General features: G+C 47.3%; 1 protein-coding gene across 1 annotated transcript in view; it reads left to right on the top strand.

Annotated features, from left to right (window-relative positions):
* hs1bp3 (HCLS1 binding protein 3) overlaps positions 1 to 22,679 on the top strand; it is a 99,939-nt gene that overhangs the window by 62,855 nt on the left and 14,405 nt on the right. Inside the window, exons 4-5 of the mRNA XM_038801046.1 lie at positions 5,017 to 5,218; positions 7,585 to 7,703. Coding sequence (XP_038656974.1) covers positions 5,017 to 5,218; positions 7,585 to 7,703 — 321 coding nt within the window. The remainder of the gene's footprint in view (positions 1 to 5,016; positions 5,219 to 7,584; positions 7,704 to 22,679) is intronic.

Here is a 22,679-nt window from a genome sequence, read left to right as displayed (position 1 = left end):
CTTATCCCGTTTTAGGATCAAAGAGATCAGTGCCCGTGACATCGTCGGGGGCAAAGCCCCCCCCTCCCACGCCTCATTGAAAGTTCGCACCAGCAGGGGACCCACCAGGTCCGCATATTTTTTGTAAAATTCTGCCGGGAACCCGTCCGGCCCCGGGGCCTTACCTGACTGCATTTGCCCGATCCCCCTGACTAGCTCCTCCAACTCTATCGGCGCCCCCAGCCCCTCAACCAGCCTCTCTTGAACCCTTGGGAAACATAGCCTGTTCATGAAGCTCTCCATCCCCTCTCTCCCCCTCGGAGGTTCCGACCGGTACAATCCCTCGTAAAAGTCCCTAAAGACCCCGTTTACTTCTGTCCCCTTCTGCACTACATTTCCACCCCCATCCTTCACTCCCCCAATTTCCCTAGCCGCATCTTGCCTACGGAGCTGATGCGCCAACATCCTGCTTGCCTTCTCTCCATACTCATATACCGCACCCTGCGCCCTCCTCCACTGTGTCTCCGCCTTTCTGGTGGTCAACAAGTCAAAATTGGCCTGCAACCTGCGCCGTTCTCCCAGCAATCCTTCCTCCAGTGCCTCCGCATATCTCCTGTCCACCTCCAGAAGCTCTCCCACCAGTCTCTCCCTCTCCTTCCTCTCCCTCCTTTCCCTGTGGGCCCGGATGGAGATCAGCTCCCCCCGGATCACTGCTTTCAGAGCCTCCCAGACCATCCCCACCTGGACCTCCCCCGTATCATTGGTATCCAGATATCCCTCAATGCTTCTCCGAACCCTCTTACACACCTCCTCCTCCGCCAGCATCCCCACATCCAGGCGCCAGAGCGGGCGCTGGTCCCGTGCCTCCCCCATCTCCAGATCAATCCAGTGCGGGGCATGGTCCGAAATCGCTATGGCCGAATACTCGGCATCCTGCACCCTCGGGATCAACCCCCTGCTCAGGACAAAAAAGTCTATCCGGGAATAAACCCTATGGACGTGAGAGAAAAAGGAATACTCCCGCGCTCTCGGTCTCCCAAACCTCCAGGGATCCACCCCTCCCATCTGGTCCATGTATCCCCTCAGCACTTTGGCCGCCGCCGGTCTCCTACCCGTCCTTGAACTGGACCGGTCCAGTGTGGGATCCAGCACTGTGTTAAAATCTCCCCCCATGATCAGGCCCCCTGCCTCCAGGTCCGGGATGCGGCCCAACAAGAGCCTCATGAAGCCAGCATCATCCCAATTCGGGGCATATACGTTCACCAGCACCACCTTCTCTCCCTGCAGCCTACCCCTCACCATGATATATCTGCCCTCCTTGTCCGACACCACCTCAGCCGCCTCAAACGCCACCCTCTTCCCCACTAGAATCGCCACCCCCCCGGTTCTTCGCGTCCAATCCTGAATGATAAACCTGCCCCACCCACCCCTTCCTCAGACGGACCTGGTCCGCCACCTTCAGGTGGGTCTCCTGGAGCATAGCCACGTCCGCCTTCAACCCCCTTAGATGGGAGACCACCCTGGTTCTCTTAACCAGCCCCCTCACGTTCCAGGTAATCAGCCGGATCAGAGGGCAACCCGCCCCCCTCCCCTGCCGACTAGCCATAGCTTGGCAGATGTTCGCCCCAGGCCAGAATACCCCGCTCGACCCGTTCCCCATGGCGATAGCGCCTCTCCTCTTCCCCCCCCCCCGGCCCTCATCGGCTCCTTCCTAGTCGTTCCAGCAGCAACCCGGTATCCCCCCCCACCCCCCTTCCCCCCCCCCCCCCCCCCCCCCCCAGGCTAGGACCCCTCCTAACCGCGACGCACCCTCCATGGTACTTCCGTGAGTCAGCTGACTTCTGCTGACCCCGGCAGCTCCCGCCAAAACCTATCCCCTCCTGGCTTGGGGTCATCCCCCTCTTGCCACACCTCCTTGGCATTACTGCAGCGCGGGAAAAAAGACCCGTAGAGGCCCTTCCCCCATCGCAAGCTCCACCCCCCCGCCCCGCAGCACGGGAAACCAGAGGAAAGCCCGCGCTTTCACACTGCCACACCCCACCCTTCTGACGCAGCTCCCCAAAATCCAGTTTCCCCTCAATCCCCAGCCCCGTACAGAAGAGAACATATAGAATACAAACCCCCAACACTCCCCACCTACCCCACAACCATACCCAACAGACAAACCCACCCGTAAACAGAGCAAAAAGAAAACCAGCATACATAACACACATGTCGAAGTTGAAAAAGTTGAAACAGTTGGAACAAAACAGCCACAGCGGAAACAACGCCGGCCAAAGTATGTTCCCAGGCCCTAGTTCAAGTCCAGCTTCTCCGCCTGTACAAAGGCCCACGCCTCCTCCGGGAACTCGAAGTAATGGTGCCGGTCCTTGTATGTCACCCACAGGCGCGCAGGCTGCAGCATTCCAAACCTGACCTGCTTAGCATGAAGCACCGCCTTCGTCCGGTTGAACCCGGCCCGCCGCTTAGCCACTTCCGCACTCCAGTCCTGGTAGATCCTCACTACCGAATTCTCCCATTTACTGCTCCTCTCTTTCTTGGCCCAGCGCAGCACACACTCCCGGTCACTGAATCGGTGGAACCGCACCAGCACCGCCCTCGGGGGCTCATCTGCCTTGGGCCTCCTGGCCATCACTCTGTGCGCTCCCTCGAGCTCCAGGGGCAAATGGAAGGACCCTGCTTCCATCAACGAGCTCAACAACGTGGTCACATACGCCGGGAGATCCGACCCCTCCAGCCCCTCCGCCAGGCCCAGGATCCTCAGATTCTTTCGCCTCGTGCGAACGTCCAGCTCCTCCAAGCGGTCCTGCCACTTTTATGAAGTGCCTCGTGCAACTCCACTTTCCCAACGAGGACCACGGCCGCCTCCTCTCTTTCAACGGCCTGCCGCTGCAACTCCCGAATAGACTCCTCCCGTGCCGCCTGGGTCCCAAGCAGCTTGGTCGTAGTTGCATTCATGGAGTCCAGCAGCTCAGCCTTCAGCTCAGCAAAACAACGTAGGAGCGAGGCCTGTTGCTCCTGCGCCCACTTCCACCAGTCCTCGGGTGTTGCGCCGGCCGCCATTTTGTTTTTCTTCCCCCGTTTTTTTTGGGGCGTTTCTGCAGCCTTTTACACCATATAGTGTGGGGCAAGTTCTTCCAGGCACCTTCCCCCACTAGGATGTGTAGAAACAGCGCCGTTTTGGGCCCTCAAAACGGCCCAAAAGTCCCTAAATAGCAAGAGTGCCGGCCGCCATTTTGTTTTTCTTCCCCTGTTTTTTTGGGGGAGTTACTGCAGCCTTTTTCTTCTTCCCACTCCAGGTGAGCACCATATAGTGTGGGGCAAGTTCTTCCAGGCACCTTCCCCCACCGGGATGCGTAGAAACAGCTCCGTTTGGGGCCCTCGAAACGGCCCAAAAGTCCCTAAATAGCGGGAGCTGCCGAACGTGCGGCTTAGCTCCGCATAGCCGCAACCGGAAGTGAGTGGTTAACACAGTTGCTTCACAGCTCCAGGGTGCCAGGTTCGATTCTCGGCTTGGATCACTGTCTGTCTGCGGCATCTGCGCATTCTCCCTGTGTCTACTTGGGGTTTCCTCCGGGGCTCCGCTTTCCTCCCACAGTACAAAGATGTGCGGGTTAGGTGGATCGGCCATTCTAAATTTCCCTTAGTGTCCAAAAAGGTTAAGTGGGGTTACGGGGATAGGGTGGAGGCGTGGGCTTGAACAGGGTGCTCCTTCCAAGGGCCGATGCAGACTCGATGGGCTGAATGACCTCCTTCTGCACTGTAAATTCTATGGTACAGGAGGTCTGAGGGCCTACCTGCAAGGACTGTTTGTGGATGACATGGTGTGAGGAGCAAGGGCAAGTTTAGAGTACCCAAAGGATTTCATGATCATTGTTTAATATGGGCTGGTTGTCAAGCTGAGATCAGATCTGTGAATCAATTGGAAAATGAATTGTCAAATTATGCTTGGGGCCAGGATTTGGGGAGTTATGGCAGTTCTTACTCTGTTATAAGCGACACAATTTGGAAGGGTGCTCGTTCCAGAAGACCGGATCACAAATCCTTATCCAAAAATGTGAAGATGAAAGATTTGAACTTTAAACTGCTCTTCCCTGATGGTTCAGTGGACATATGCAAGTCATATACACCAATAAGGTTCCAGGTTCAGTCTCAGCACTTTGCTCACTTAGCATCTCTAATTTGGTGAATGTGGTGGAATGCTACAATTGGTTTCAGTGCTCTTCAATTAGGAAGGAGTGAGATCTGGCAGGATATTTTCTTCCTGGGATATTTTTTTCCCATCTAGTGATCCCTTTTGGAAAATGTCCCCATGGATATTGGCTGAGTGAAGGGGTGGGGAGAATGAAATCAATCCAAAGTCTGTTTTGGAGTGGTTTGCTCTTGCTGCATATACCCACCAACCCCCTCACTCATTGAAGTTGACAAACCTGACATGTGTAGCACTTTGCCAGGGTGTATTTAGTTGGAATATGAGAGAAGTGAAAAGCTTGGGGCTGGAAATTGGGGAATTAAAAGAGTTAGAAGTGAATTTTAGAGTGGAATGATACAGTGTAAAACCATCACTGCTCCACCTGTCCTTAAGTCAAGTTGGAGGAATAAGCAATGGTCGTCTACAATATTTCACATTTTGAAACAAGTTATATCATATGTTTGTTTAAACTTTATTTTATTTGTTTACAAAATGTGTGCATTATTATTTTGCACAGCATGTGATTGCATTCCCAATATGCTCAAGATAATGGGCGAGATTCTCCAGCCTTCCCATGGCGTATTTCTCGTCAGCTGGAGGCGGCCTACCTATGGCCGGCAGCGGGACCTTCTGGTTCTGCAGTTTTCAATAGGATTTCCCTTTGTATCCCACCCCATGCTGTCAGGAAACCCATGCGGGGGAAGATATCACCCACGCGAACAGCCGGAAGATCTCGCCCAACTTGTCAAAATGCCTGCTATAAATGAGACTTTCTCTTTCAGCGATGGCATGTTGTATTTAGTTTGCCAGTTGTAGAAAAACTAATTCACTCTTTTTTTCAATAGGAGCAAAAACTAAAGACCTTGGTGAGTTGAAATTTAAAACTAGAAATGCTGAAGATGAAGAATTGCAGGAAGATGAAGGAGAGCCAGGAGATTTCTTCAACCAAGAGACTTCTAAAGGTAGTGGAATGTTGAGGCCATCCAAACCCCTTGCCCCGACAGTAGAGAAGTCTGTGGAAATTTCTGATCCATTGGGCATTACGAGGTAAAGTGATTTTTTAATAAAAAATCGAAGTGACTGAATCCACTGTGTTTTCTTTGTTGATATTTGGAATATCATTATTTGGATGAGATAGTATACTGGATCAAAAGTAACATGAATTTTAATTATTTTTCCAGCTATTTCATTGCCTAACAATTGTTGTGGAATAAGATATGTTAAACTTCAACTAGATTTGTGTACTCTCTTTGCCCTAATCAGTACAAAAATAACACTTTTAATGTGGTTCTTAAATTGCACTCTGATCAAATATGATTTAAAATCTGGACATATGCAGCAACACATTTGAAAACTGAAAAAAAAACAGAAACAGCCTATTTAATGCATTTTGCCCCTGCTTTAATTTTCTTGCGACATTTGTACTGTTAACCGCAATAATGAAGTGGGTTTTGTTAATGTTTTTCTAATCATTTCAAAACTCTAATTATAGTGATGCAGGTACACTTCCAATAATTTCTGAAGACAACAATAAGAACAACTTGCATTTATATGGCGCCTTTTATCATGACAACACATTCTATGGTGCTCAACATCCCAGGTTTTAGAATCTTTAGTGAGGCAGAGAAGGAGGTAAAAGAGGATGAGGCATTGCATTATTGTTTAAGGAGTGCAGTAAAGAGGGATGATATCTTTGAGGGGGCATCAAATGAAGCTTTGTGCATAGAGCTTAGGGATAAAAAAGGGACAACCACATGTCTAGGTGTTTATTACAGACTCTCAGATAGTCGGTGGGAAATTTGAGGAGCAAATATGTGCACAATTTGCAGCTGTGTGTAAAAATAATAATAGGGTAATTATATTAGGTGATTTCAACTTTCCCAACATTTAATTGGAGTAGTCATCGTGTTAAGTGCTTGGGTGGAGTGAAGCTCTTAAAATGTATACAGAGAACTTCTTAGCTCAATATGTAGAGGATCCAACAAGGGACGGAGCAGTGCTGGACCTCATTCTGGGGAATGAAGCCGGACAAGTGGGTGATGTGTTGGTGGGGGAGCATTTGCGACGACAACATGGTACAATTTAAGTTTGTTATGGACAAAGAAATAGACAAGCTGCAAAAATAGGTTTTGGATTGAGGGAGAGTGGATTTTAGTAAAACGAGGCAGGATTTGGCGAAGGTAGACTGGAAAGAGTTACTTGTGGGGAAATCTACAGAAGAACAGTAGAGGGCGTTCAAAAAGGAAATGGAGGGTACAGGCCCAGCATGTTCCCTCAAGAGTAATAGGAAGGAGTAACAAGCATGAGGAGAGACATTCAGGATTGTGAGAAGGGAAAGACAGGCTTTTAGCAAGTATAAGGGGAGCAAATCAATGGAGACATTAGTGGAGTACAGAAAGTGCAGGCTGGAGCTTAAGAAAGCAATTAGGAGAGCAAAGAGCGGATATGAGAAAGCTCTGGCTGATAAAAGTAGGGAAAATCCAAGATATTCCCCAAGTATATCAATGGGAAGAGGATAACCAGGGAAAGATAGGACCCATTAGGGGCCAGAGGTCATTGGTAGGGTGTTGACCGAATGCTTCACATCTGTCTTCACTCAGGAGAATGAGGACTTAGATATGGAACTCCATGCAGACTCGATGGCCAAAGGGAATCTTTCTACACCTTTCTACACTATTAATTTGTGATTCTGTCAACTTCCTCTGGAATCCAATTCAATCACTCATTCAGGTAGTCTGTTCCAGATATTATCAAATCTCTGTGCATAGGGATCTTGGAATTGCTTATTGGAAATAGCAAGGGCCCAACTTCAAACAGTGTCTGAAACCTAGCAAGCCATTATAAACTGTAAATTTTGCAATCCAGCCTGTAGTGATTTTAATAGGTCCAGATTACCGGGACTAATTTGAAGATGTGCCTTCCATTGTTCTTGTGAAGCTGCTTTCAAACTTGTATTCTCTCTATTAGTGGCAACAAAAAGATGGGAGACTTTGATTTGTGGTCTTCATGGTAAGAAAATTGAAGCTTTTGGAAAAAAAATCGTATATATGCAAAGTCTAATTTAATTCAAAATGGGAGATTCTTTTCCCTTCCATGAACATTGCATTTTGTCTGTGATGAATTATTTTGTCTCCTGTAGCATTTAGTGTGTGAGCTAATGAAGTCCAACTAGTTGAGTGAGGGAGATGGGGATTTTCTCTCCACAGCTATTAATGCAATGACTTGAACTGGCCCCAAAGGACTTTGAAATTCCTTTTATATATAAAAAAAAGTACTGGTCAAGCCCTATAATACAGGAGTAATGTGTAAAGCCTTTTGTGTGCGCAGCATAATACCTGACAGAGTAAGCTCACCTTGTGATCACCATTTGTGTGATGCCACAGTATGCAACTGGAATCTTGTTTTTTCCATAGTTCACGGCGGAGTGTGAAAATCATTTGTTGTGCAATCAGAACTTATGATCACACTCTTCATTTGAAGACTCTTCCTTCTGGCAAATGGGTGTGCCCTCAGTCCTCCATTGGCAAAAACAGTAACTGAAAAACTTGTTTTCCGAATTCAAGAAGTCTTTTTGAAAAGTATCTGTGGCAATTACTGCTAAGTTTTTATTCTCTAATAAAATAAGCAGGTACTTTGGTGTCGTTTTATCTTGGTTCAGTATGGGAGTGTCTCATTTATCAAAGTAGCAGATTTCCTTTGTTGACCTGCCCCATCTTGCTTGATGTTTTCATGGATGCATTACAAAGTGCTGAATCCAACTTTACAGAAATCCAACATGCTACATATCCAGTGCACATAGATGTGGACTAGTAGTGTACATCTAGTGTACAGTATAGTACACTATATTGAATATATTTGATTTATTCCTTGGGGGTTCTCAATGTTCACGTGTATTTGAACTCTATATAAATATTGCAGGTTTTGTCAGTTATCAACAATACCTAAGGTGGAAACCAAATTCTTATTTAAAAAAAAAATGTTTTCATTGAGATTTTTGTGGTATCCAAAACAAGGATAAGCGTGAAAAACATTAGGAGGTGGGGTAAAAGAAAAATATTTACACATCTGTCTGTTTGTATAATTTACATCGTCGTTCTTGTATTATTTACAGTGGTGGTTACGATTTCCTGTTTTTCAATCTCCAGTAGTTTTTCGATTCTGGCTGTTTCCTTCCTCCCCGGCCGTTTATTTTGCTTTCTTCTCTCAACTGTTCTTGTGCCCTGCTCCAGTTACGTTGATGTGATGCTACGTCTCATGTATTTTGTTGGGCATGTTGGGTTCCATGTTTCCCTGCCCCCCCCCCCCCCCCCCCCCCCCCACTCCCTCTCTTCGGCAACCATAATAATAATAATAATCTTTATGGTCACGTTAACACTGCAATGAAGTTACTGGGTGTCCGATTTTGTCTCTTCCCGGTACTCTCTCAAATCTCTTGAGAGAAACATCGTCCACCCGTCCCCTAGTGTGGGGGGGGCTTCTTGTGCGGCGGACTGGTCCCTCTCGCTCTGCCGAAGCCCGAGTTCCACAGCCTCGTGCATCGGCCTGCTAGGTCGTTTGTTTGTCCAGGCTTTTTCCACTTCTGGTTTCCACACATCCTCTGTAATGGGTGCTACTTGGCATTTTTCTCTCTTCGTGTTGTTGATATTGGTGTGGGGATGTTTTTCCTGAGTGTTAGTGGGTTTTATTGGGTTCATAGGAGGAGAGGCACCTGATGTCCGACGTCTCAGCACATCCCTGTCACGGGAATATGGGGAAACCAAATTATAATAAATCAACCAATCAAATCACATTCAGTCAATTCAATATATACTGCGTCTTTTAACATGTGAAATTAAGTCCCAAGACACGGCACAGAAGATTTAAAAAATTCATTTATAAGTTAGGCCAGCATTTATTGTCCATCCCTAGTTGCCCTTCAGAAGGTGGTGGTGAGTTGCCTCCTTGAACCGTTGCAGTCCTTGAGGAGTCGGTACACCCACTGTGCTGTTAGGGAGTTGGAATCATAGAATTCCTACAATGCAGAAGAAGGCCATTCAGCCCATAGAGTCTGCATTAACCCTCTGAAAGAGAATCCTACCTAGGCTCACTCCAACCCTATCCCTGTAACCCCATCTAACCTGCACATCTTTGGACTGTGGGAGGAAACCAGAGCACCCAGAAGAAACCCTCGCAGACATGGTGAGAAAGTGCAAACTCCACACAGGCAGAATTGAACACCTGGGTCCCTGGTGCTGTGAGGCAGCAGTGCTAACTACTGTGCCACCTTGCTGCCCAGGGTTTTGACTCAGCGATAGTGAAGGAACAGTGATATATATTTCCAACTTGGAGTGGTGAGTGACTTGGAGGTGGTGTGGTTCCCAGGTATCTGCTGTTCTTGTCCTTCTAGATAGTAGTGATCATGGGTTTGGATGGTACTGCCAAAGGAATCTTGACAAGTTCCTGCAGTGTATCTTGTAGATGGTACACACGGCTTCCACTGTTCGTCAGTGGTGGAGGGTTTGAATGTTTGTGGAAAGGGGAGCAATCAAGCGGGCTGATTTGACCTGGATGGTGTCAAGCTTCTTGAGTGGTGTTGGAGCTGCACTCATCCAGGCAAGTGGAGAGTATTCCATTATACTCCTGAATCATGCCTTGTAGATGGTGGACAGGCTTTGTGGGGTCAGGAGGCGAGTTACTCGCCATAGGATTCCTACTCTTTGACCTGCTCTGGTAATCACAGTGTTAATATGGCTAGTCCAGTTCAATTTCTGATCAGTGGTAACCCCTCAGGGTGTTGATTGTGGGGCATTCAGTGATGGTAATGCTATTGAATGTCATGGGACGGTGGTTAGATCCTCTCTTGAAGGAGATGGTCATTGCCTGGCACTTGTGTGGCACAAATGTAACTTGCCGCTTGTCAGCCCAAGCCTGGATATTGTCCAGGTCTTGCTGCATTTGGACGTGGACTGCTTCATTACCTGAGGAGCCACAAATGGTGCTGAACATTGTGCAGTCATCCGCAAACATCCCGACTTCTGAACTTATGATGGAAGGGAGGTCATTGATAAAGCAATGCTAAACATTGACACTGAGCCAAAAAAGTAAAGATTGAGGTGACTAAAAGCCTCGGGCAAACAGGTTTTCAAGAGGGCCTGAAGAAGGAAAGGCTGAGAGATTTGGGAGGAAATTTAAGAGATTAAAGTCTCGATGTTCGAAGTTATAGCCACCCATAATTGAGCAAAAGGAGTTGAGATTGCATAACGGGTTATGTTTGTGAGAATGCTGAATTCTGAGATGATTATAGACAGGTTATAGAGATGGGAAGAGCTAAAGTTACAAAGGGATTTGAACACTTGGATTAAAATTTTAAATTTGGGCGCAAGATGACTGATAACTGATCACGACTTGGTGTCATAGGTTAATGATAGCAGAGATTTGGAATGAGCTAACGTTTATAGGGTGCAGAATGGGAAAATGATGAGGGAAGTGTTAGAATAGTTAGTCTGCAGATAATCAAAGCAACATCTGAATCTTTCACTCAGTTTTGAATTTTGAAAATGTGTTATTCCAGTTCATAGCAAGGGGGTACTAAGAATACAAGAAAAAGAGCAACTGTGTAATTAAGCAATCTACAGAAGAATAGTTAACATCCTTTTTGAGGAACTGGACTGGGGATTTCCAATGTAAATGCACATCAAAATAAACATGGAAAATAAATTGTGTGCAAGCAGTTAAAATAAGTGTTGTCCAAGGAGCTGGAATTAGTAGGATAATTTTATCTGCAATTCTCCCTTCTGATGCTTCTGAGCTGGTCAAGCCCTAAAGGACGTAGCTGCTAGGCTGTGTATGTGGCAGATGGTGAGGGAACCAAGAAAGGGGAAAATTGCTTGACCTTGCTCTTACAAATCTATCTGTCGCAGATGCAATTGTCCATGACAATATTGGCAGGAATGTCCACAGTTCATTCATTGTGGAGATGAAGTCCTATCTTCACATTGAGGATACCCACTATCTTGTTTTGGGATAGATTTCAAACAGATCTAACAAATCCAAACTTGGTATCCATCAGGTTCTGTGGGCCATCATCAGCAGCAGAATTGTCTATCACAATCTGTAATCTCATGGCCTGGCCAAATCTCTCACTCTACCATTAACCAGTGGATAAACCCTGGTTTAATGAAGAGAGCAGGGGAGCATGCCAGCAGCAACAGCAGGCATACCTAAAAATGGAGTGTCAACCTGGTGAAGCTACAACACTGGACTACTTTCATGCCAAACAGTGGAAGCAGGATATGGTAGACAGAGCTAAGCGCTCCGACAAATAACAGACCTAAACTCTACAGTCCTGCCACACCCAGTTGTGAATGGTGGTGGGTAATTAAATAGCTAGCAGGTAGTGAGGGCTCCACCGATATCTCCATCCTCAATGATGGAAGAATCCAGCACCTCTGTGCAAAAGGCAAACTGAAGCATTTGCAACCATCTTCAGTCAGAGTTGCAGAATAGACCACCCATCTCTGCCTCCTCCCAAGGTTCCCCAGCATCACAGTCTTCAGTCATCAGCGAATTTGATTCACTCCACATGAAAGCACTGGATATTGCAAAGACTATGGACTCTGACAATACAATAGTACCGAAGGCTTGTGCTCCAGAAAGTTCCACACCCCTAACCTAGCTTTTCCAGTATAGCTACAACACTGGCATCTACCCAACAGCATGGAAAATTGACCGGGTATGTCATGTTCACAAAACAGGACAGATCCCAACTCGGCCAATGGCTGTCCTATCAGTCTACACTTGATCATCTGCAAGGTAATAAAAGGGGTTGGCCACAGTGCTATCTAACAGCACTTACCCTGCAATAACCACACTGATGCTCAGATTGGATTCCACTAAGGCCACTTGGCTTTTGGCCTCCTTAACAGGCTTGGTCCAAACATGGATAAAAGAGTTGACTCGAGTGAGGAGAGAGTGACCACCATTTGCATTATGGCAGCATTTGTCTGAGTGTGGCATCAAGAAGACCCAGCAAAACTGAAGTAATGGGAATCAAGGGAAATCTCTACACTGGTTGGTATCATGTCTGTCACAAGGAAGAGGTCAGGAGGTCAATCATAGAATCTCCACAGTGCAGAAGAAGGCCAATTGGTCCATCAAGTCTGCACCGACCCGTGGAAAGAGTATCCTACCTAGGGTCTTGGTCTTATTATAGGAGTTCCACATGGTAGTCCAAGGCCTAACCGTCTTCAGCTGCTTCATCAATGACTTTCCCGTCTTCATAAGTTCAGAAGTGGGGATGTTTGTTGATGAATGCACAATGTCCACCGTCTACAACTCCTCAGATACTGAAGCTGTCTGTGCCATATTCAATAAGATCTGGACAGCATTTCAGCCTTGAGCTGATAAATTAAAATTAACATTAGTATCAAACAAGTTCCAGGATGAGTCTGACCATCTCCCCTTGACATTCGATGCCATTACCATTGCTGATTCCCCCACTATCAATATCCTGGGTTACCATTGACGAGAAACTAAACTGGACTAGCCATAAATAGTGTGGCTACAAGAGCAGATCAGGTGTTGTGAATTCTGGGGTAACTCACCTTCTGACTCCCTGAAGCCTGTTCACAAGGCATAGGTCAGGAATGTGATGGAATACTCTCCACTTGCCTGTATGAGTGCAGCTCCAACAGCACTCTAGAAACTCAGCACCATCCGATACAAAACAGCCCACTTGATTGGCATTCCATCCACCCCCTTCAACATTCACTCCCTCCTCCACCAATGCGCAGTAGTAACAGTGTGCATCATTTACAAGATGCACTGCAGTAACTCACCCAAGGTTTCTTTGACAACTCCTTTCAATCCTGCAAACCCTATTGCAAGCTCCCCTTCCTGTCGCACAACACTATCCTGACCTAGAAATATGTCTCCGGCCCTTCACTTGTTGCTGTGTCAAATCCTGAAACTCCCTCTCTAACATCACTGTGGGTATACCTACACTACATGGACAGCAGTGATTTAAGAAGGCAGATCACTACCACCCAGAACAGGTTGTTTTTAGATCAGTGTAATTTAAAGAAGATGATAAACAGTTACTTGTGAAATTAAAATATGCGAAGCTTATTGCACTGAAAAAGTGTAAGAAGATTTGCATATTTCCAAGTCACATTTTACTTTTGGTACAGGGAAATGGCAACATTGGGGAGATAATGGATGTTACCTCATCACGGTCACTCTGGGGTTAAAGCAAGAAACAAGTCGCCAAGAAATAGAGGATCATCACTTTCCTGAAGAATTAAAACTTTCCGAAAGTCATAAGGAACCAGTCTGCTACTTGGAAACATAGTGCGCCATCAGTGGTCCCTTCTATAGAACTTTGCTGCTTAACACAATTGTGTGATCTGATTTTTTTTTGAAAGGGGATAGGATAACTGGGGGAGAGTGCAATGTGGGCATAGGCAATTATGTTCAAATTGCTTACAAAGAGTACCACAGTGACTGTTGTCTAGTATCACTAAGTGATAGGATGGTTAGAAATCGGATGAAGAGTTGTAATTGTAGATCGCAATACCCAAAAGTTTTGTGGAACACTTTGTTCTTAACTTGCTTGAAAGCTTCACCACACGATGAGTGACTCAGCTTATTGAAGAGCCCAGGGTTTTGCAGAAGCACACAGAGAGAAAGGAAGGAAAGTGGAGATGAGGAGAAATGTTACTACGTTTTCCATTGGGAAAATGGGGAATAGCTTAAAGTTATCCAAACAGGAAGTATTTTAGTTACCAATGCAAGAAAGAATAAATGATAAAGTATGAATGGAACTGACACTACTCACAGTAACTTCATTGCAGTGTTAATATAAGTCCACTTGTGACACTATTAAAATTATTATTACAATAAAACAATTTATGTGAACGGATTGGGTAAAGAACAATTTTAAAGAAAAACAGTTGTTTGAGGAGGGATCTTAAAGCATGGGATAGAAAATTAAGCATTATAGTTGGTTTGGTGGAAGATCTGGAAGATGACACATGACTATTTGTACAGAACTGGACTGATCCATTGATCATACAGTTAAAAGGAAAGTAATTCTTTAAGTTGTTGACTACAATGGAGTTATGACTTGAATGAATGAAATGTCAAGTTGTCTAGTTGTAACCTTGAGTCGAATCTTCAGAGAAGAGCAACTCTATGATCACAGTATTACCTCATTGCTACCTAGTCCATCTTAGAGTCACTGCAGCATGACGTTTAATGCCAGGACTTGTATCATTGTAAGAGTTTTTTTTTGTCAGCTAATCCGTTTTTCTTTCTCTATTTTGAAGATACTTTGGAGTTTTTAAGGCTCAACAGGGTTTTATAAGTGTTCACTGCTTGAATGTGTGAATATGTGTCTTCTATTGCAAGTGAAATAAGGCCTGAATTGAATTGCAATTAATTGTTGATAATGGAAGGTAGTGTGTATGTACATTTTATAGCTATTCCGTGTCCAGAATGCATTATATAGCTTCCTTTTAAAGAAGACACGTTCTTTGTTCTGCCTCTTGACTTCCTTGATGTGTTGCTTTGTACATTGTTGGAAGGCCAAGTAAAACGTAGCATTGTCTTGAATCCAGCTGGCACAGAATATTAACTCGATACCATTTTAATTGTAAGTTTGATTTCTTCCAGTGATCTTTCTTGCCCATCATTCTTTTCCTTTATTGCTACAAAGGAACACGTCATAAATAACAAACTTTTTAATGAAATACAACATTGGGAACACATTGCTAATAAAGTTACTGCATCTGGTTAGCATTTTGAGCTGGGATGACGTGTTATTATTGAGTAAGCTGGAAGAGTCTCAGAACAGAAATATTCACCACTTTCTGCTTTCTAGCCTGAAATGATTTCTTTTTAAAGCGCTTAATCCTAAATGCTCTGTTTTGTGTATTTCAACTATTATTATGTCGTTGTCTCTATTTTATCATGTGCCCAAATATAATATGCTTCTCCTATCCAGGCAAAAGAATTGGGAAAACAAGCACCTGAAGCATCTCGGTAATAAAATCAGGGAAAAGTTAATAAATCTTTGACAGGGAAGAGTGAATCATGTTGGTCCAGGTCGCTACAGATTGAGCTTAAACACATGTTATTGAAAGAGATGAAATCTGAAAACCAGTGAATTATATGAAGTACTGTGTGCGCAAAACAATCCCTTGTGTACTACTATTTAGGCCAAGAAAGTAAATAATCCTAAAGCCAATATTGTAATAATTAGAAGTCCTTGTTAACTACATTACATTTTCAGATCATTAAAAGACAATATTATTGTGATGTGCTTTCAGCTGCCATGCTAAATCTGCCCACGCCAGTCGTACTTTCATTAAAAGTAGTGGTGAGGCTGATGGAGCTTGAGCATTTATGCAGCAATGGTACAGCAACTTCAGATAAAGAGGCAAACATGAAGTTAAATTCAAAAATCCAAATCCACTGCTGCATTAGCTTTACAAAATTGGTTTACCATAGAATATTGTGACATTGCTCTGTTTTGTGCAGCAGATACAAATGTTATGGAGAGGATTTGTGTGGTCCCTTCCAGTTCGTTAATCAGGATGTTTGTGTGTAAGGTATGTTCTATTGCATCATCCTCTTGGAATTTTTTTCCCCAAGTTTTAAATAATTCCAGCAACAGACTTTCTGTAATTTTGTTTTAAACGTGAAGGTTATTCCCACACGAGCCCTGGATGTTTGAACGCAATGTCTCAATCACACTATCACACACACAAAGATTAGATACAAATGAAATTCAAGCTGTATCTATAAGAATGGAATTTCTGGGTGAGATTTGTCTGTGTGTTGACGCCGGTGGGAAATCCCATCTATAGTGGCAGGACTGGAAGATCCCATCGCTGCTGAGAAACGCAACGCGGGGACGCCAAATAATCTCGCCCATTGTCTCTGTCTCTATATTGATGCTGGCCGGATGTTGTGTACGCTGAGTCAATACTTTTGTTGGACTGAAGGCCTTTTGGAAATAAAGGATTCTCATCAAGCTGCGAAGCATCTTGGAGACAAATAGCCAGAAAGTTGGTTCTCGGGTGAAATGAAAGTTGGGACAAATAAAGTCCTTTGGCTGTATTTAGATGTCTTTCAGCTATGATGGTTCAGCTGTTTCAGATGTTTCCAGGTGCTGCACATGTTTCTGCCACACAACCAGATTTGCTCTGTTCAGGGTATATTATACTGCAGTCCCTGGTGGTTCATTCTAGTCATATGGCGCAGGGTTTACACTTTTGGAGTCCAGACTACTGTGATACAATAGCAGTTGGCAATGGCCATTCGCTCTTATCTCTGTCCTAACCTGAGCTTAAATAGTCTCCTTTGTTCAAAATGGCACTCAACAGGTCAACAATACAGAGATTTAATTTTCCTCAAACTGGTTTACCCTTAACACAATTAGATATTTAACCTTCACAGGTGGCTCCGAGGTACCCTTATTCAGGTCCATGTTTAACTAAATATTGGCCACAGAATTGAATACTCTCCATTTTAAATGACCACAGTCATATGTTACGATGGCGTTTGTGGCCACTTTTACAGAGTATGATCTTGCAGTCCATAATATCCAATATCCTCATGCTTGTACAGAGCGTGACACAAACTAAACTCCTCACAGAACGTTAGTCCTGGACCAGTGTTTTTCAAACATTTTTTGCTCGGGACCCTTTTAACAGGCCGACCTGCGCCACCTGTGCCACCTGACCTTCGAGACCCTTGCAGCCCGAGCGTCGTGACCCTCCATTTCTACTTACCCTTAATGCGACAGGTGAGCCAGCTTGGTCCTCTCAATCTCACTTTCTTTGTCAATTGATGTTACATTTCTTCAAGTACTTCAGCTGATGATTTAAGATGTCGCTGCATCCTTTGAAAAAAAATCAAGAGGTTTGTCCTCTCACTCGTCTTCAAATGTCTTTGAAGTTTTGAGGGTTTTAGTCTTTCAATTGCCAGTACTTCCCTGCATGTAACACACACGAGCTTTCCATCCTGATTTTCATTGGCACAATTAATACACCCATACCTCAAATCGTATGTATGCTGCATTGTTCCTGATTTCAATTTCTTAACCAGTTGCTCACCAGAGGCCCTGCAGCTTACACCAGCACTGCTGGCAGCTGCAAAATGGAGGAAACTCTCCTGTGCCCAGAACACGTGACGTCAGTTTATGGGATATGTGACCTGCGTTCTGGAGAGAAGACTATCGATTTAAAAAAAAGAATCTGCTCCTGGGTCAGCGTGCTGACATGAGGCGGTCTGCTGAGGCGGTACTCGTGCGCCAGACAGCTGGCATTTCTAAAGCCGGTCACGGCTTTTGGGCACTTCTTCCTGCGAGCAGAAACCCCGTAACCCACCTGTGGGTCACGACCCTGAGTTTGAAAATGACTGGTCGAGACCATCGAAGTTTAAGCACCATCTTAAGGATAAACGTAAATTACTGCCAAATAACCCCTGGCTCTGAAAATGAACTACAAATGTGGAGTCTTTTTCTTTCAGTTTTAGTTTTGAAATTTTGAAAATCTAATTAAAATGTTAAATTTTTTAAAAATTATAATTAAAAATATTTTGTTCTCTTTCTCCTCCTGATTTAACATCTAATTCACCCGCTCCGTTTTCTACTTCCTGCCCAATTCTTATGCTGTTGTTTCCACAATCACTCTATCGAATTGGCTATTTGTGGTAGTCACCACTAGTAGTATTACATGTATTATGGTAAGGCCCGTATAGTAGAGGTCAATGGGTAAATCCCTGCCTCCCTGTGTGTGCTTGTTGGTGCTGCAGCCAATCTGGTTCCAGCTACAGGAGGCACAACATCTTTGCTCAATAAAGCCTCGATTATTCCACTATTCTCATCTTTGTGGTAATTGGTAGTGCATCATTTTATTGAGCAAAGATTTTTTTTAAACGATGGATCTCTGCATCAAGCCTGTTTGCCTGCAGCTGAGCCCTCAAGCAGCCAACGCTACGTCCGCCTTTGACCACTGGCTAACCTGCTTCGAAAGCTACCCCGGAATATCTGCTGAGGAACCCTCAGACTCGCAGAAGCTCCAAGTCCTTTATTCACGGGCGAGTCCTGACATTTTTCCTCTCATCCGGGATGCGCCAACTTACTCCGATGCGATGGTACTCCTGAAGGGACATTACGTTCAACCAGTCAATCAAGTGTACGCCAGGCACCTCCTGGCCACGAGTCAGCAACTCCCGGGGAGTCTCTGGACGGTTTATGGCGTGCCCTGCACATCCTAGGTAGGAACTGTGACTGCCAGGCAGTTTCGGCAGTCCAGCGCACACAATTCTTTATTTGAGATGCTTAGGTTACGGGCATGAAGTACGACCGCCAGCGGCTACTGGAAGGGGGTACGCTTGATCTTGCGGGAACTAGGCAGCTCGCTAACTCGTTAGAAGTGGCCTCCCGTAACGTCCAGTCATGCGCTCCCGATCGCGCGGCACCCTCGTGGTGCCCACCAGCTGCCGACTCCAGCTCACCACAAGCCTGCGCTGCGCAGCTGCCAGCCAACCCTGGGGATCCAAGTGCTATTTTTGCCAGGCAGAACAAACACCCCAGGCAGCACTACCCGACACGAAGCTCGACCTGCAACGGATGTGGGAAGAAGGGACACATTGTTTCTGTTTGCCAGGCCCGATCGGGCGCCGCTGTTTCCAGGCCCGGCGTTCCTACACCCGCCACGTGCGACCCGGGGCGCCACCATTTTCCTCTTCGCAAGCCACATGTGGCCTGTGGGCGCTGCCATCTTCTTCACCGCAAGCCATGTGCGCCCTGTGGGCGCCACCATGTTCGGCGCCATTTTGGACGGTGCCTCAGGACCCCTGCTCATCTGGCTATTCATCGCCGCCTGCTACCTCCACCACCGCTGACCAGCCTGGGACCTCCCAGCATCTGCCGCAGCTCGCCTCGATAACCCTGGATCAGTCCCGGTCCCGTAACCTCGCAGCCGCAACAACGACGGTGAAGACCGATGGGCACGAGACGACCTGCCTTTTTGACTCCGGGAGCACAGAGAGCTTCATCCACCCCACTACGATAAGGCGCTGCTCCCTCACCGTACACCCCGTCACTCAGAAAATCTCCCTGGCCTCCAGATCCCATTCCGTGGAAATCCGGGAGTATTGATTCGTGACCCTCACCATCCAAGGAGTAGATTCTCGCAACTTCCAGCTCTACGTCCTCCCCCACCTCTGTGCTGCCCTGTTACTCAGCCTGGACTTCCAGTGCCACCTCTAAAGCTTAACCTTAAAATTCAGCGGACCCCTACCCCCCTCACCGTATGCGGCCTCACGACCCTTAATGTCGATCCACCTTCTCTGTTTGTGAACCTCACCCCGGATTGCCACCAGGAGCAGACGGTACAGTGCCTGGGGCAGGACCTTCATCAGGTCGGAGGTCCAATGCTTCTGTGGGAAGGGGTAATTGAGGCCAGCAACAGCCCCTGGAGAGCTCAAGTGGTAGTAGTAATGACTGGGGAGAAGCACAGGATGGTCGTTGACTACAGTCAGACCATCAATCGGTACACGCAGCTCAACGCATATCTGACATGGTCAATCAGATTGCGCAGTATCGGGTCTTTTCCACAGTGGACCTGAAGTCCGCCTACCACCAGCTCCCCATTCGCCCGGAGGACCGCCAATACACTGCGTTTGAAGCAGATACCCCGCCTCTATCACTTCCTTAGGGTTCCCTTCGGCGTCACTAATGGGGTCTCAGTCTTCCCAGCGAGAGATGGACCGAATGGTTGAACAGTACGGACTGCGGGCCACCTTCCCTACCCAGATAACGCCACCATCTGCAGCCACGATCAGCAGGACCACGACGCAAACCTCCAAAAATTCCTCCAGACCGTCAAACTCCTTAACCTCCCGTACAATAAGGAGAAATGCGTGTTCCGCACCAAGCGCTTAGCCATCCTTGGCTATGTCGTGGAAAATGGAGTTCTAGGGCCCGACCATGCCCGCATGCGCCCCCTCATGGAAGCCCCTCTCCCCCAAGGCCCTGAAACAATGCCTGGGGTTTTCCTCCTATTACGCCCAGTGGTTCCCTAATTATGCGGACAAGGCCCGTCCATTCATTCAGTCCACGGTTTTTCCCCTGTCTGCTGAGGCCCGCCAGGCCTTCAACCGCATCAAGGCAGACATCACCAAGGCCACGATGCACGCGGTCGACGAATCCCTCCCCTTTCAGGTCGAGAGCGATCCATCGGACATAGCTCTGGCCGCCACCCTCAACCAGGCAGGCAGGCCCGTGGCCTTCTCTCGCACCCTCCATGCCTCCAAAATTCGGCACTCCTCTGTCGAAAAGGAGGCCCAAGCCATTGTGGAAGCTGTGAGACATTGGAGGCATTACCTGGCTGGCATGAGATTTACTCTCTTCACTGACCAACGGTCGGTTGCCTTCATGTTTAATAACACGCAGTGGGGCAAGATGACCTATAATTACTAGATTTTGTATCGCCCGGGGAAGCTCAACGAGCCCCCTGACGCCCTATCCCACAGTACATGTGCCAGCGCACAAGTGGACCGAGTCCGGGCTCTCCACTATGATCTCTGCTACCTGGGGGTCACTCGGTTCTTCCATTTCATCAAGGCCCGCAACCTGCGTACTCCATTGAGGAGGCCAGGACCGTCACCAGAGACTGCCAGGTATGCGCAGAGTGCAAGCCGCACTTCTACCGGCCAGACCGAGTGCACCTGGTGAAGGCCTCCCGCCCCTTTGAACGTCTCAGCATGGACTTCAAAGGGCCCCTCCCCTCCTCCGACCGAAACACGTACTTTCTGAACGTGATTAAGTACTCACGGTTCCCTTTCGCCATCCCATGCCCCGATATGACTTCTGCCACGGTTATTAAAGCCCTCCACAGCATCTTCACTCTGTTCGGTTTCCCCACCTACATTCACAGCAATCGGAATCCTCTTTTATGAGCGATGAGCTGTGTCAGTTCCTGCTCAGCAAGGGCATTGCCTCGAGCAGGATGACCAGCTACAACCCCTGGGGAAACGGGCAGGTGGAGAGGGAGAACGGGAAGGCCGTCCTGCTGGCCCTGCGGTCTAAAAGTCTCCCACTGGCAGGAGGTCCTCCCCGACGTGCTCCACTCCATCTGATTGCGCCTCTGCACCACGACTAACGAGACCCCTCACAAACACGTGTTTGCCTTTCCCAGGAAGTCCATCTCCGGGGTTTCGCTCCCAACATGGCTGACAGTTCCTGGACCCATCCTCCTTCAGAAGCATGTGCGGACCCATAAGTCGGACCCCTTGGTCGAAAGAGTCCACCTCCTAGAAGTGAACCTGCAGTACACCTATGTAGCACACCCTCGCCGTCGCCAGGACACAGTCTCCCTCCGGGACCTGGCACCTGTTGGATCCCCACCCACGGTCCCCGACCTCATCCACCCCTGCGCCACTCGCCCTCCCTCCAGCGAACCTCACCACTGCCCCCGGCCCAGTAGGATCCATCCTCCCACTGGTTCCACTCAGGGGTGACGAAGACGAGGACCACACACTCCCGGAGTCACAGGTGACCAAGTTGGCGCCCATATCACCACCAGGACTGAGGCGATTGCAGAGGAGGGTCAAGGCTCCCAACAGACTGAACTTGTAATATTTCCCACCACCCCCGCCGGACTCTCTTTTTTAAAACAGGGGGTGAATGTGGTAGTCACCACTAGCAGTATTACATGTATTACGGTAAGGCCCATATAGTAGAGTTACATGGGTAAACCCCTGCCTGCTGGCTCCGCCCAGTCGGCGGCGTATAAATGTGTGTGCTCGCCGGTGCTGCAGCCATTCTGGTTCCAGCTACAGGTGGCACATCTTTGCTCAATAAAGCCTTGATTATTCTACTACTCTCATCTTGGTGGTAATTGATAGTGCATCGGGTCCTCTCTCTGTCTCTTTCTCTCTCTCCCCATGCTCTCTCTCGGTCCTCTCTCTCTCGGTCCTCTCTCTCTCGGTCCTCTCTCTCTCGGTCCTCTCTCTCTCGGTCCTCTCTCTCTCGGTCCTCTCTCTCTCGGTCCTCTCTCTCTCGGTCCTCTCTCTCTCGGTCCTCTCTCTCTCGGTCTTCTCTCTCTCGGTCCTCTCTCTCTCGGTCCTCTCTCTCTCGGTCCTCTCTCTCTCGGTCCTCTCTCTCTCGGCTCTCTCGTCTCTCTCGATCCCTTGTCTCTCAGCGCTCTCTCTCGGCTCTCTCTCTCTCTCTCTCTCACCTCTCTCTCTCTCGTCTCTCTCTCTCTCGATCCCTTGTCTCTCGTCTCTCTCTCTCTCGATCCCTTGTCTCTCGTCTCTCTCTCTCTCGATCCCTTGTCTCTCTCTCTCTCTCTCGATCCCTTGTCTCTCTCTCTCTCTCTCTCTCTCTGTCTCTCTCCTCTCTCCTCTCTCTCTCTCTCTCTCTCCTCTCTCTCTCCTCCTCCCCTCTCTCTCTCTCTCTCTCTCTCCCTCTCGTCTCTCGTTCTCTCTCTCGGTCTCTCTCTCCCTCGCTCTCTCT

Source organism: Scyliorhinus canicula, chromosome 6 (genome assembly GCF_902713615.1).
Source record: "Scyliorhinus canicula chromosome 6, sScyCan1.1, whole genome shotgun sequence".
Taxonomy (NCBI): domain Eukaryota; kingdom Metazoa; phylum Chordata; class Chondrichthyes; order Carcharhiniformes; family Scyliorhinidae; genus Scyliorhinus; species Scyliorhinus canicula.
Note: the sequence above shows the minus strand (reverse complement) of the source record. Positions and strands in the feature narration are given on the sequence as shown.